The sequence below is a fragment of the Ovis canadensis genome, chromosome 1 (genome assembly GCF_042477335.2).
Source record: "Ovis canadensis isolate MfBH-ARS-UI-01 breed Bighorn chromosome 1, ARS-UI_OviCan_v2, whole genome shotgun sequence".
NCBI lineage: Eukaryota > Metazoa > Chordata > Mammalia > Artiodactyla > Bovidae > Ovis > Ovis canadensis.
This window is the reverse complement of record NC_091245.1, coordinates 210,517,443-210,533,749: the sequence shown is the minus strand read 5'-3', so window position 1 is coordinate 210,533,749 and position 16,307 is coordinate 210,517,443. Positions and strand designations below refer to the sequence as shown.

Sequence of the window (16,307 nt, the reverse complement as noted above, 5' to 3'; positions counted from 1 at the left end):
TGCATAACAGAAACACACTTACATAGGGAGGTCAGATTTGTGGTTGCCAAGGGGTAAGAGGGGTGGGGGAGGGATGAGTTAGGAGTTGGAGGTTAGCAGATGCAAAATATTATATATAGAATGCATAAACAACAAGGTCCTACTGTATAGCATAGGGAAATATATTTAATAACCTGTGATAAACCATAATGGCAAAGAATATAAAAAGAACTTATACACATGTATAACAATCACTTTGCTGTATAGCAGAAACTAACAACATTGTAAATCAATTATGTCAATTAAAAATACTGAAATCCTTTGTGTCCTCTAACACAACTCTTTGAAGTTACTTTGTATTCCAAAAGCAAAATAAAACTTGGGCTGCAAAATCTGCCACCACACAGAACAATCAAAAATCAAAACATCCCACATTTACCCTGTTTTCAGGCTTTGTTACCGATTTCATGCAGGTAGTGCCAGCAAGGCTAAGAAAACAGCCTATCTTTACTGCAAGTTCAGTTGACTATTAAAAGTATAGAATGACTTCATAAATGGAACACCTGTAAAGTTTGTCCTAATGGTCTATGATGGAAGCAAGTCAGCTGACCAGTGATGCACAGGGATTGAGAGGATAAGCATGCACAGAATGGATGCTATTCCATCAGGGATATTCAAGCAGGCATGTGTCACGGACTGGAGTTTGGCACCAAGAGTCCATTCCAGACCGAGTTTCTAGGATTCTAAAACTCTCCAGAATACCAGGTATTCTTTAGAAAGTATTATTGAGCTCTGCTTTGCTTCTCAGACTGCAGGGAAGGAGGCCAACCCTGGGTTGGGACTCCTGCCCAACAGTGAATGCCCCAGTGCCTGTCTCTTGCTGGCCAGATGGAGGCATCACCTAGCCCAGGTAGGCTTTGACATGAAGATAAAAGTCTGGCACCGCCATAGGCCCTCAACTCTGTCTTTATAAACTAGGATAGGTTATGATATGTGGAAGCCTCAAGTGCTTATGGTTTCATGTGTCCTTGGGACCCCTTCTGACATAACAGAAGAGAGCATTTCTATCTGTACCTCAAGAGTTCGATATCTTAGCATGTGTATACATTTCCTTTCTCATCTTCCAGTAGAAGCTAACGTCCCAGTCAATTAAATTCTTGAACCGAATGCTGTTTTTTTTTTTTTTTTTGGTGGTAACTATAATCATGAATGTATCCAGCTGTTAGTAACCAAAGAACATGAGGAAAAAAGATGGGCTTGGATTGCTTTGGGGAAGATTCTAGAGGAAGGACAGAGACACAGTGAAGATGAAAAGGACCACTTAACCAGGGCAAATTACTCAAATTGTACATCAGCGAATTTATATTTTGGTTAGCATTTTGCAAACAATTTTTCTAAATCTTTAAAAAATGACGTCTTTCCAAATAATCACCAAACTCCCAACAGGCACAAAACACTCTGAAGAACTGAGTGGACTATAACCAATTACATAAAACACTACTGCCAGCAGAAAATTCCTGATGCTTGATACATGTTCAAAGTGAAAGCCACACATGCATCTTTCATATTAAACCACTGACGTTCAGTGAGGTTCAGCTCAAAGACACTGATCTTCTATCATTTAGAATGCAAAAAGGGTGAGCAGGGCAGATGATTATAGAACTAAGAATACACATAATTTTAAGGGAAAGATGTATTTATCACTCAAGAAATACTATTTAAAATATTAACAGTTTAAAAGGAACATTAACTGTGAATGGCAGATGGGAAACACGTGTATATCTGTGGCGGATTCACATTGATGTATGGCAAAACCAACACAATATTGTGAAGTAATTAACCTCCAATTAAAATAAATAAATTTATATTAAAAAAAAGAAAGCAAGGAAAATATGACATTTAAGCAAGTTAATGTTAACTCAATAGAAATCACATCATCATCAAACTTTCTGTAGAGAATTTGTGAATGCTATCTTTTGCTTAAATTCATACAGAGTCCCAGAAAAGCATGTGAATAAGATCTTTGTTTGACATATTTACACCTATGTCTTACCTGCTTTAAGAAAAAACACTCCTTCAAAACCCTACGCTATGAAAAACTGTTTTCAGGAATTTTTATTTGGTCCATTGATCTAACAAGGCTGAGTTCGCAAATCTTTCACCCCCAAGTTAAAAATTGGAGCAACAAAACAAAACTCCAGCAAGGCATAAATAAGATAGTAAAGTGCATATATACAATCCCAGAAAAGTTTTGATTGGGAAGAGCAAAAATTTCTAGTGCAAAAACTGCTTTTGCCGGCAAAGCTCCCTCTCTGAAATCAAAGGGCTACAGTAAAAGTTAAAATTGGAACGTGTTTAAGCAATGCCTCTTTTCAGTCAAGAGTTAATATATGTGCATGCACCTTGGCCCAAACTATATTCAACCTGGTAAAAGGGAGGAATTTCAGAGGACAGTTCAGAAACAGAATTTCCTGATCCAAGGCACTGCTCTCCAGGTGCCCCATGAGCAAGTTCCTTAGATGTGTCATCAGCTGCAAGTGGACACTTGGAAAAACCCCAAGGAACATACTTGTAGTGTGCTCAAGGCTTGTGAAGCGTATTCAAACATGGTCACTTTATCTTGGTTTTGTCTTGTGTCTCTCCATTCTTTCGAGCCCAAACTTGACTCTATGCAACGTTTTGTGCTTTTTGTATTTGAACAGAGACTGGGCATTGTCTGTGGGAATTCCCTTGGGTTATATAACCACTGCCTTTTGAACATCCGTTTTTACCCTTTTTTTTTGGAATTCATAATAAAATAGTTTTGCATTTCTCAGTACAATTACATAGGTGAAGGATATTTTTTCCCCCCTTTAAGGATCCAAGTTGAAAGCTCTTAGGAGGACATCCAGGTCACCGAGATTAGCTGCCTGGAAGAGTTCCGGCTGGTCCATCAGAGAAAGGGCAATTCTAAGGGCAGCCCAGATATTCCCAGAGATTGCAGGATGAGGGACTTGCTGCTGATTCCTGCTCTTTCTTTGCAAACTGAGGGCAGTGAGAAAATTGCTGACTGCTTCTCTAAGAGGGTAAAAAAAACAGACATTTAAAAATTCAACAGATTTCAGAGTTAGCCAACTTAGAAGTAAGATAAAAATGAATTATCATCTTGGTCTAACGTCCAAAACCACCTCTTTGATGTTTTGGATCATGAGGTGAACAGCTTTCTGATTCTCTCACTATTCCTTTGTTAAGTCATTATTAAACATAGTGAAATCAGAAAGAAGAAAAGTAAACTTTATTTTAGGTATGTGACATGAGACAGAACCATTGCTAACTCATTAATGCATTTGATTTCCCCCTTGCTCCAGGAATGACCTGATGACTTAATACCTTTGCAGATATGATCCGTATAAACAGAGGAGGCATCTGACCTTACTCTGAAACTACGTAGTTTAGCTATTCTCATTAGTTTAACTTTTCTCAAAATAGGAGGCAGCCAGGGTTCAGCTGAGTTTGAGTTTTAAAGCAGCTGGTTATTTAGCCTTAGGCAAATTTCTTCCCTAAGTCTCAGTTTTCCCAACTGAATAAAAGTCATTTAAGAACCTTGTTGTGAGGTGTAACTGAATCATTTATGTGAAAGCTCTATCATTAAAAGTTAGTCAATAGCTCTCCATGTGTGCTCTGGGGAACTCTGGGGATCAGTGAGGTCAAAATTATTTTTATAATAATACTGAGATGTCATTTTACAGCTTCATTCTCATTTCCTCATGAATATACAATGGAGTTTTCCAGTGACTTTTATGTGTGATACCCCAATAGACTGAATGCAGAAGCAGAGGTAAGAATGTCTTCTATAAGCAAGATATTAAAGAAATTTGCAAAAATGGTAAAAGAATGCCACTCTTTTCAGTAAACAGCTTGTCTGGGGGAAATATTTTTGGCAAAATATATAATTTATATAAACATATAATTGGTTTATTATTTTTAAATGAATCTCTTCAACTTTTCTCAATTTCTAATATGGTAAATATTGATAGGTATAACCCACATAAACTAAAGCCCCTTCAGATTCTCAATAATTGTTAAAAGTGTAAAGGGATCCCAAGAACAAAAGTCTGTGACCCGCCTAGTCGGATGCTGTTCAAAGGCCTAGCTCCTGTGGTCCACGACCCTGCTTCTGTTGCTTGCGTGCCCGGTGTACTTCCTGGAACTGCCCTCTTCAGTTCCCCATCACCTGGAACATGTATTACATATCTGAAAAACTTGTCTTTGCCAAGAATGACGCCTCTTTAACTTGTTTCTTCTTTACTCTTCTTAAAAGCTTTTCACACATTTGATCTCATTTAGTCCTACAAGGTAGTCACTGTCAAGCATCCTAAGAAACCATAAGGAAAGCAAGGCTGGATTTCTGATTCCAGTGCACATGATTCAGGCATTTGCTCATCAACACTGCTTGGCTCAGATGGTAAAGAATCCACCTGTAATATGGGAGACCTGGGTTCAATTCCTGGGTTGGGAAGATCCCCTGGAGGAGGGGATGGCCACGCACTCCAGTATTTTTGTCTGGAGAATCCCCTTGGACAGAGGAGCCTGGGGGGCTATGGAGGCTATGGTCCAGGGCGTCGCAAAAAGTCAGACACAACTGAGTGACTAAATGCACACCCGTTGTTAGATCTGTCCAGAAGTAAAGGGCACTGATGTAGCAATTTGGGCAATGGAAGGGAGTGGGTGTTTTCTTAATCACTCCTCTTCTGGATTTCTTGTGACCAAGCAAGAGAGGAGGATTTTTAACAGATGCACAAGGAAAGTTTACTTTGGAGGCACTTTCTGGCTTCCTCGGCACAGCTCAGATGATGACTCCCTTTACTCTCATCATCCTAGGCCTGTAGGAACTCTGGGGAAGAAAGATGCTAGAATGCCCTCCTGCACAGGCTGCTCCCGCCCCAGTGTGTGGCAGTGGTCTCTGAGGTCTCCCTCCATGGGTAACAGCCTAGAAAAGTCTAGCCTTAGCCTGTTGGCCTTGTCAAGCAACTCTAGGTTTTTCTCATGAAGATAGTCTAAGCCTGTTCCCCAGCTTAAGAACTCAGAGGCCTTTGGGGAACTCAGAAGATTGTACATGTACAAGTATGAACAGTTCCAAATGTTACACACACACACACACACGTATGTATGTATAAGTTAAAGTTGTTTTAAATGTTATGTCACGATTAAGTAAAAGCACATTCATTTAAAAGCATTCTTCACTTTATAGTAGGTTTCCCTCATTATACTAATAAAAACATTACTATCAAAGGGGATGCAATTTATGTTTTCAATTGAAATGGGGACCTCACTTTAGAATGGCTCCTTCCCAGGTGGCTCAGCGGTAAAGAATCTGCCTGCAGGACAGGAGACGTGGATTCGATCCCTGGGTCAGGAAGATCCCCTTGGGAAGGTATGGCAACGCGCTCCAGTAGTCTTGCCTGGAGAATCCCATGGACAGAGGGGCCTGGCAGGCTAAGGTCCAGGGGTTCGCAAAGAGTCGGACACGATTTAGTGACTGAACAATCCAGCCCTCACTTTTGAAAAGGTTAAGATTTTTTGGTCTAAGTTCTACTTTGAAGCTCCTACTGACAAAAGAGGAGCATTTTAAGCTCCACCTCAGTTTCATACCAACAATTTCCACTCGTTATTTCAACTGTATACAGTATGAGGAGAGTGCTTGCCTTTGACTCTTTATAGAACATATGAGATGAGAAATAGCACAGGGTACAGTGCCATACACAGACACCTGCATTCTTGAGGGAGATGTTAGGTTCCAAGACCAGGGATATGGACAAACTGAGACCCGCTCTTGGCTTTTTTCTGGGCCACATCTCTATTGAGGGTTGTTACTTCTTAAGGAGACCTAACTATACAGCAAGTGAAACTTGTTTTTAGAATGCATTTAAGCTTATGGTCTTTTTTTCTCAGGAAAAATGCAAGATGTTTATTATTTCACAAGATTTCCCATATCCTAAAAAGACCCACAAAGTATAGTCAAAACACTTTGCTGTTTGAAAGGATGTTCAAACTACCACACAATTGTACTCATCTCACACGCTAGCAAAGTAGTGCTCAAAAATCTCCAAGCCAGGCTTCAACAGTATGTGAACCATGAACTTCCAGACAGAATATTAAAAAGCAAAGACCTTACTTTGCCCAACAAAGGCCTGTCTAGTCAAAGTTATGGTTTTTCCAGTAGTCGTGTATGGATGTGAGGGTTGGACCATAAAGAAAGCTCAGTGCCAAAGAATTGATGCTTTTGAACTGTGGTGTTGGAGAAGACTCTTGAGAGTCTCTTGGACTGCAAGGAGATCCAACCAGTCCATCCTAAAGGAAATCAGTCCTGAATATTCTTGGAAGGAAAGAAAGGTAATACCAAAGAATGCTCAAACTACTGCACAATTGCACTCATCTCACATGCTAGTAAAGTAATACTCAAAATTCTACAAGCCAGGCTTCAGCAATACGTGAACCACAAACTTGCATATGTTCAAGCTGGTTTTAGAAAAGGCAGAGGAACCAGAGATCAAATTGCCAACATCCGCTGGATCATGGAAAAAGCAAGAGAGTTCCAGAAAAATATCTATTTCTGTTTTATTGACTATGCCAAAGCCTTTGACTGTGTGGATCACAATAAACTGTGGAAAATTCGGAAAGAGATGGGAATACCAGACCACCTGACCTACCTCTTGAGAAACCTGTATACAGATCAGGAAGCAACAGTTAGAACTGGACATGGAACAACAGACTATTTCCAAATAGGAAGAGGAGTATGTCAAGGCTGTATATTGTCACCCTGCTTATTTAACTTACATGCAGAGAACATAATGAGAAATGCTGGACTGGAGGAAGCACAAGTTGGAATCAAGATTTCCAGGAGAAATATCAATAACTTCAGATATGCAGATGACAGCACCCTTATGGCAGAAAGTGAAGAAGAACTAAAGAGCCTCTTGATGAAAGTGAAAGAGGAGAGTGAAAAGTTGGCTTAAAGCTCAACATTCAGAAAACTAAGATCATGGCATCTGGTCCCATCACTTCATGGCAAATAGATGGGGAAACAGTGGAGACAGTGTCAGATTTTATTTTTGGGGGCTCCAAAATCACTGCAGATGGTGACTGCAGCCATGAAATTAAAAGACGCTTACTCCTTGGAAGGAAAGTTATGACCAACCTAGACAGCATATTAAAAAGCAGAGACATTAGTTCGTCAACAAAGGTCCATCTGGACCTTTGTCCATAGAAAAACCAAAGGCTATGGTTTTTCCAGTGTTCATATATGGATGTGAGAGTTGGACTATAAAGAAAGCTGAGTGCTCAACAATTGATGCTTTTGAACTGGGGTGCTGGAGAAGACTCTTGAGAGTCCCTTGGACTGCAAGGAGATCCAACCAGTCCATCCAAAAGGAGATCAGTCCTGGGTGTTCACTGGTAGGACTGATGTTGAAGCTGAAACTCCAATACTTTGGCCACGTGATGCGAAGAGCTGACTCATTTGAAAAGATCCTGATGCTGGGAAAGATTGAGGGCAGGAGAAGAAGGGGATGACAGAGGATGAGATGGTTGGATGGCATCACTGACTCGATAGACATGGGTTGGGTAGACTCCGGGAGTTGGTGATGGACAGGGAGGCCTGCTGCTGCTGCTGCTAAGTCACTTCAGTTGTGTCCGACTCTGTGTGACCCCCTAGATGGCAGCCCACCAGGCTCCCCATCCCTGGGATTCTCCAGGCAAGAACACTGGAGTGGGTTGCCATTTCCTCCACAGGAAGGCCTGGCATGCTGCAATTCATGGGGTCACAAAGAATTGGACATGACTGAGTGACTGAATTGAACTGAAGCTGAAGCTCCAATACTTTGGCCACCTGATGTGAAGAAGTGATTCACTGGAAAAGACCCTGATGCTGGGAAAGATTGAAGGTGGGACGAGAAGGGGATGACAGAGGATGAGATGGTTGGATGGCATCCCCGACTCGATGGACATGAGTTTGGGTGAGCTCTGGGGGATAGTGAAGGACAGAGCGCTGCAGTCCATGGGGTCGCAAAGAGTCGGACACAACTGAGCGTCAGAACTGAACCGACCAAAACGGACCGATTTAGCAAACAAGAATACAGGATGCACAGTTAAATCTGAATTTCAGATAATGATTTCCATTATTAAGTATGTAACATATAATATTTGGGAAATAACTTCTCTAAAAACATACTTATGTTTACCTGAGATTCAAATTTAGCTTAGGGCATTCTACATTTTATCTGGAAACCCTAAAATTGACCTGTTCTTTATAGGAGACTTTATGCTTGAGATGACAAATTCACACCTCAGCGAAGTTTGTCCATTTCTACCTCTTATGGATTTTCATGGCCTCCTGCAAAGAGCTGCCCTACTGTGAAGGCCAAGAAAGTATTTCATTGACCCCTCATATTTTTTTTCTACAGTAAGCAGTTACAATTAAAACTCATCTGGAAGCTTTGCAAAATATTCATGTAAAGGAGGCTCTTCTAAAGCTTAGCATGTACATCAATGAAGTTAGAACATTCCCTCACATCACAGATAAAAATAAACTCAAAGTGTTTAAGGACTTAAATACAATACGTGACACCATAAAACTCCTAGAAGAGAACATAGGCAAATCATCCTCTGAAACAAATTGTACCAGTGTTTTCTTAGGTCAGTCTCTCAACACAAAAGAAATAAAAGCGAAAATAAGCAAATAGGACCTAATCAAACTTACAAGGTTTTGCACAGCAAAGGAACCATCAACAATATGAAAATTTAACCTATGGACTGGGAGAAATGTTTGTAAATGATACAGCCAACAGGGGATTAACTCCCAAAATATACAAATAGCTCATACAGCTCAATATAAAAAACCCAATCAAAATATGGGCAGAAAACCTAAAGAGGTATTTCTCCAGAGAAGACATACAGGTGGCCAACAGTCACATGGAAAGATGTTGAACATTGCTAATCATTAGAGAAATACAAATCAAAACTATAATCACACTGATCAGAGTGGCTATCAAAAAGTCTACAAATAATAGTCTGGAGAGGCTGTGAAGAAAAGAGAATCCTCCTACGCTCTTGGTGGGAATGTAAAGTGGTCCACTATGGAAAACAGCATGAAGGTTCCCTAGAAAACTGAAAATAGGGTCACCATGTGACCCAGCAATCCCACCCTAGGCCATATATCTGGAAAAGATGAAAACTAATTTGGAAAGACACCCCCCCCCCACAGTGTTCACAGCAGCACTATTTAAAATAGCCAAGACATGGCAGCAACCTAAATGTCCACTGGCAGATGAATGGATAAAGGAGATATGGTGTATGCATATATGTATAAAGTAGAATAGTACTCAGCCATAAAAAGAATGAAATAATGCCATTTGCAGCAACATGGGTGGGCCTAGAGAGTGTCATATTGAGTGGAGTCAGCCAGAGAAAGACAAATAATATAATATCACTTATTTGTAGAATCTTAACAAATGATATAAATGAACTTATTTACCAAACAGGAACAGACTCATAGACATAGAAAGCAAATTTACGGCTACCAAATGGGAAAGGTGAGGGAGAGATAAATTGGGAGTTTAGGATTAACAGATACATACTGCTATATATAAAATAGACAAACAACAGGATTTACTGTATAGCATAGGGAATTGTATTCAATATCTTGTAATAAACTATAATGGAAAAGAACCTGAAAAAGAATACATATATATATATCTGAATTACTTTGCTGTACTAGAAACTAACACAACATTGTACATCAACTATGCTTCAATTTTTTTTTTTTTGCAAAAGGCTTCCTTCAGTGAATTCAATACGTCTATGTGTACATACGCATTTATTTACATCTCTTCTTGTTCCAGAAGAAGGACCTAAGGTGTTATAAAATCTATATATACCACCAACCTAGTAAGTGAATAAAGGGAGTAAAAATAAGAAATCAGGTTAGGGAAATGGGAGTCAGGAATGAAGCTAATAGATGGAACATGCATCATCAGGCTGATGGGCAGGGAGGTGGCGCAATTTGACTCTGGCCCTTTGTGTGGCTGATGTAAAGAGGGCCCTTGCTGTGACACACTTCACAATGTCCACAGAATAAAACAGACTGGGTGCTCAGGAATCACTCAGCTATTCTTGGTTTTGACCTGAGTAAGATCACCTTAGAGGACAGAGTGCAATCTAGTGACTAATGTTCTTTCTAAGATCCTCTGAGTATAAATGCAGCAACTCGTTTCTAAAGTTTCAGTATTTGCCAGCGGCAAAATGCTCTAATGCGGTTCAGAGATGGCAATTCTTCAGATGTCAAAAGAGTACAATCCAGTTATGTGGCTCTCTCATGACTTATCTAAATGGTAATAATAATGATGATGATGGCAATGATAATGCTCAGACTAATGATGCCTACTAGGTACTGAACATCAGTTCTGTGCTAGGCAATTACATTTAACCTGCACAATAATCCTGCAAGATAGGATCCTCTTTTATTTTTTCATCCAAGTGAAGAAATTGATGCTCAAGGTTATGTGCCCAGAGTTACAAAACCAGTAAATGGCAGAGCTCTGATGTGAACCCAAGTTTGTCTGATTCTAAAAGCCTGGCTCTGAGAATGAGAAAGGGTTTACATTTTTTGTGTTGTTTAACACTAACATTAATTTTTCTTTTCCCTCACTTAAGTAATACCTGTTGATTTAGAAAATAGAAAATAAAAACCACCCAAACTTTTATTACTCAAAAGAAATAAAGGTAATTTATGCTCCGTGTTGATGGTGGAACAGATAGAGGATATACACCTGAAAGATAATAAGGAATCATGAGAGAAGAAGGAAGACATTCCAAACTTTAAACCCACCCTTTGAAGTTTTCCTTTACTTATAAATTAGGTTTGGAAAGTCTGGATTCTTGGTTGTGCTTTGCCAAAAACTGGCCCTGAGACCTTGTTGAGTCATTCTCTGTATTCCTCTGTTCCTAGCCATGGTTATTTTCCTCCTTACCTGGGAAATGAAGGGTTCCTTTTTTTCCTTACCTGGGAAATGAAGGGTTGGACTGCTTACGTTTCTCGAAGAGTTGCTCTTGGGGGTGTTAAAAACCCAGATGACTTGACCTAACTCCAAATCGATCAATCTCTGGGAGAGGAGCCCAAGAATCTACATTTTACAAGATGCCCTAATAATTGCTGTTCTCTAATGACTAAGAAACATGGAGGCGGACAGTTCCTGTCTCAAGAGCCCTCAGGATCTGAAGATCTGAAACTCACCCTTAACCGGAGGAGATTACTTCACAAAAGGAGGTATTTTTACTGAGAAACAACCTTTCAGATTAGTCAACCTCAGCCCTGAGTGTGACTCTTAGCATTAGCCTGCTGCCATACTTCACCTGTAGGCGCCCAGATTGATACAGCTTATCCCCAGGTTGTATCTGGACCGGATGAAGCCCGGCTGAATCTCCAGTGCTCGTGTATAGGCCTCCACAGCCTCCTCGCTGCGGTCTCCATTTGCCAAGGTTGCCCCAAGACGGTTCCATAACGAATAGTCCTGATGAAAAAATTTGAGCTCTCTTAACAATTTGTACAAGCCACAGTGACACAGTATTCCAATAGTCCTGGTTGAAGGATGATAGCTAAAAATGTATCAGTGCTAATGGACAAGGACCATGACTGGTGAATTACTCAAAAATCTTTATGCACAACCCTCTGAAATGACTTTCATTCATTAAAGAACAGCTACCATTTGATGCTATCAGGCAATTTGTGTTTCTATTTTAGGTCTCTTAAGTATTAACATCCACAGTAGCATATCATTAGTACTGATCACTTTAAACCACTGGATTCAGGGAAATAAAGTGTAGCAGAAATGCATAAAATGTAACTTGTGGAAACTTACTTATAACAGAGAATCTTCTGGTTTCTTGCTATGCACTTACCTCTGGTCGAACAGTTAAGGCAGCATTAAATGCGTCTATTGCTCTATTAAATTCTCCACTCAGGTGGAATAGCACCCCCAAGCCTGTCTGCAGATCTGGGTCAATCACATCTCCATTTTGGTGGGCAGCTTCCAGGTATAATTCCTTCACTCCTTCCAGAACAGAGCTACAAGGAAAACAAATCAGATTTGTTGGCCAAATAGTCTGAACACAAATGATTTACTTTTTCCCATACCTAATTCTCAGTCTTTATAAAACCTGGCACACTGGTATTTATTGTAAGTTATTTATATGCCCGAAGCATTTGGCTTTGAAATATGGTATTCAGATAAACATCTAGGAGTGTCCACAAGTAGATCATTTGTCCAAAGTTTGGTTCTGGTCTCTGATCAAACTTTTTAGTCAGTGCTGCTTTTCAGCAAAATGCTACTCTACACACCATCCTGAAATGCGTGGTTGGAGGACCTGAGGCTTGTTAGTTGCCCTGAAGCTGACTGACTGTACATGGATGTAATTTAACAAGAAGGATACCTATCAACTGGAGACTTAGACATCCTCCGGGTAAGGCCTGGAGATCCCTTCTTGCTCTTCACAAGGTATTTGTACTTTGGATTCTGCTTAATCCAGTTCTTTAAAGCTTCACAAGCATCTTGCTGATGGCCGGTGTTAGTGTAACTCACAGCCAAGGCCATCAGAGCTTTCAAGTTGTTGGGCTGCAATTCTAAACACCTGAAAGAAGAAAATAAAAGCCAATTTCAGAATTTTCTGGAGCCAGAGTTTGAAGTTCTTTAGAAAAATTAAGGTCTTTATTGATTAAATGGTACAAAGCATCGCTCAATTTCTAAGTCTCTGGAAAATAACCATACTTATCTACATAAAAATTGGGACTTCTGCCCATTTTTAAGAGTCACAACTCCAGTCTTATGAGTGCTAGATTTGGTGATTTTAATGAGATGGTTTAAAATGTGGCTAATCCCCTCACATAATTTGGTAGTAATTAATTTATCTAATGGGAAGTAGGGAATATCATTATTTTAAAGCTGCTCTTAGCAACTAAACAACTGCTATCAATATATTAAATGTATCTTATCCAAAAAGCAAACTGACTTGAACTAAATTTGGATGTTAAGATGTAAAAGATTGTACAATGCTTTGTAAAGGAGAAGGAAATTCCCAGGGTTTCTAGACTACTAATGTGGGTTTAGGAGGCAGAGGATCCCCCTCATGCTAACCCACTAGCCTCTGGCAAGGGCTTTTCAAACTTTGATGTGCATGAAAATCATCTGGGGATCTGGTAAAATGTAAATTCTGATATAGTAGGCCTGGGGGCCAGCCTGAGGCTGTGCAGGTCCAACAGGCTCCCAGGTGATGACAATGCTGGTAATCTGCGGAAAAGACTTTCATGAGCAAGCCCTCAGTTCAGTTCAGCTGCTCAGTTGTGTCCCACTCTTTATGACCCCATGGACTGCAGCACGCCAGGCCTCCCTGTCCATCACCAACTCCCGGAGTTTACTCAAACTCATGTCCATTGAGTCAGTGATGCCATCCAACCCTCTCATCCTCTGTCATCCCCTTCTCCCACCGTCAATCTTCCTAGCATCAGGGTCTTTTTCAATGAGTCAGTTCTTTGCATCAGGTGGCCAAGGTATTGGAGTTTCAGCTTCAGCATCAGTCCTACCAATGATATTTGGGACTGATTTCCTTCAGGATGGACTGGTTGGATCTCCTTGCAGTCCCAGGGACTCTCAAGAATCTTCTCCAACACCATCGTTCAAAAGCATCAATTCTTCGGCGCTCAGATTTCTTTATAGTCCAACTATCACATCCATATGTGACTACTGGAAAAACCATAGCTTTGACTAGATGGACCTTTGTTAGCAAGGTAATGTCTCTGCTTTTTAATAAGCTGTCTAGGTTGGTCATAACTTTTCTTCCAAGCAGCAAACATCTTTTAATTTTACGGCTGCAGTCACCATCTGCAGTGATTTTGGAGCCCTCCAAAAATAAAGTCTGACACTGTTTCCACTGTCTATTTGCCATGAAATAATGGGACCAGATGCCATGATCTTAGTTTTCTGAATATTGAGTTTTAAGCCAACTTTTTCTCTCTCCTCTTTCACTTTCATTAAGAGTCTCTTTAGTTCTTCTTTGCTTTCTGCCATAAAGGTGGTGTCATCTGCATATCTGAGGTTATTGATATTTCTCCCGCAGTCTTGATTCTAGCTTGTGCTTCATCCAGTCCAGCATTTCTCATGATGTACTTAACTGCATATAAGTTAAATAAGCAGGGTGATAATAATATACAGCCTTGATGTACTCCTTTCCCCATTTGGAACCAGTCTGTTGTTCCATGTCCAGTTCTAACTGTTGCTTCCTGACCTGCATACAGATTTCTCAAGAGGCAGGTCAGGTGGTCTGGTAGTCCCATCTCTTTCAGAATTTTCCACAGTTTGTTGTGATCCACACAGTCAAAAGTTTTGGCATAGTCAATAAAGCAGAATTAGATATTTTTCTGGAACTCTCTTGTTTTTTTTGATGATCCAACGGATGTTGGCAATTTGATCTCTGGTTCCTCTGCCTTTTCTAAATCCAGCTTCAACATCTGGAAGTTCATGGTTCACATACTGTTGAAGCCAGGCTTGGAGAATTTTGAGTATTACTTTGCTAGCATGTGAGATGAGTGCAACTGTGCAGTAGTTTAAGCATTCTTTAGCACTGCTTTTCTTCGGGATTGGAATGAAAACTGACCTTTTCCAGTCCTGTGGCCACTGCTGAGTTTTCCAAATTTGCTGGCATATTGAGTGCAGTACTTTCACAGAGCCTCATCTTTTAGGATTTGAAATAGGTCAACTGGAATTCCATCACCTCCACTAGCTTTGTTCATAGTGATGCTTCCTAAGGCCCACCTGACTTTACATGAAACTAAGGGCCACCCAAGACGGATGGGTCATGATGGAGAGTTCTGAAAAAACATGGTCCACTGGAGAAGGGAGTAGCAAACCACTTCAGTATTCTTGCCTTGAGAACCCCATGAACAGCACGAAAAGGCAAAAAGATAGGACACTGAAAGATGAACTCCCCAGGTCCGTAGGTGCCCAGTATACTACTGGAGATCAGTGGAGAAATAACTCCAGAAAGAATGAAGAGACGGAATCAAAGCAGAAAAAACACCCAGTTGTAGATTTGACTGGTGATGGAAGTAAAGTCCAATGCCGTAAAGAGCAATACTGCATAGGAACCTGGACTCTTAGGTCCATCAATCAAGGCAAATTGGAAGTGGTCAAATGGGAGATGGCAGGAGTAAACATTAACACTTTAGGAACCAGCAAACTAAAATGGACTGGAATGGGTGAATTTAACTCAGATGACTATTATATCTACTACTGTGGGCAAGAATCCCTTAGACGAAATGGAGTAGTCCTCGTAGTCAACAAAAGAGTCCGAATCTCAAAAATGACAGAATGATCTGTTTATAAAGCAAACCATTCAATATCACAGTAATCCAAGTCTATGCCCTGACTAATAATGCTGAAGAAGCTGAAATTGAACGGTTCTATGAAGACCTCTGCTGCAGATGGTGACTGCAGCCATGAAATTAAAAGACGCTTACTCCTTGGAAGAAAAGTTATGACCAACCTAGATAGCATATTCAAAAGCAGAGACATTACTTTGCCAACTAAGGTCCACCTAGTCAAGGCTATGGTTTTTCCTGTGGTCATGTATGGATGTGAGAGTTGGACTGTGAAGAAGGCTGAGCGCTGAAGAATTGATGCTTTTGAACTGTGGTGTTGGAGAAGACTCTTGAGAGTCCCTTGGACTGCAAGGAGATCCAACCAGTCCATTCTGAAGGAGATCAACCCTGGGATTTCTTTGGAAGTAATGATACTAAAGCTGAAGCTCCAGTACTTTGGACACCTCATGCGAAGAGCTGACTCATTGGAAAAGACTCTGATGCTGGGAGGGATTCAGGGCAGGAGGAGAAAGGGATGACCCAGGATGAGATGGCTGGATGGCATCATGGACTTGATGGACGTGAGTCTGAGTGAACTCCAGGAGTTGGTGATGGACAGGGAGGCCTGGTGTGCTGTGATTCATGGGGTTGCAAAGAGTTGGACACGCAGTCTGACTGCATGAACTGAACTGATGAAGACCTCCAAGACCTTCTAGTGCTAACACCCCCAAAAGATGTCCTTTGCATTATAGGGGACTGGAACGCAAAAGTAGGAAGCCAAGAAATACCTGAAGTAATGGGCAAATTTGGCCTTGGAGTAGAGAATGAAGCAGGGCAAAGGCTAACAGAGTTTTGCCAAGAGAATGCACTGTTCATAGCAAACACCCTCTTCCAACAACACAAGAGAAGACTCTATACCTGGACATCACCAAATGGTCAATAC

At 40.7% G+C, this 16,307-nt stretch overlaps 1 protein-coding gene across 15 annotated transcripts in view; it reads right to left on the bottom strand.

The window, feature by feature from the left end:
- Positions 1-1,320: 1,320 nt before the first annotated feature.
- Positions 1,321-16,307, bottom strand: part of PEX5L (peroxisomal biogenesis factor 5 like) — a 284,291-nt gene continuing 269,304 nt past the window's right edge. For 8 of the 15 annotated variants that reach the window (XM_069559537.1, XM_069559480.1, XM_069559531.1 and 5 more), the window contains 4 exons: positions 12,445-12,642; positions 11,914-12,079; positions 11,368-11,525; positions 1,321-3,036 (listed from right to left, as the gene is read on the bottom strand). In XM_069559537.1, coding sequence (XP_069415638.1) covers positions 2,832-3,036; positions 11,368-11,525; positions 11,914-12,079; positions 12,445-12,642 — 727 coding nt within the window. In that variant the 3' untranslated portion in view covers positions 1,321-2,831. Of the gene's footprint in view, positions 3,037-10,456; positions 10,785-10,863; positions 11,526-11,913; positions 12,080-12,444; positions 12,643-16,307 lie in introns of those variants that run through there. The other 7 variants (XM_069559565.1, XM_069559522.1, XM_069559515.1 and 4 more) reach the window with 2 other exon arrangements.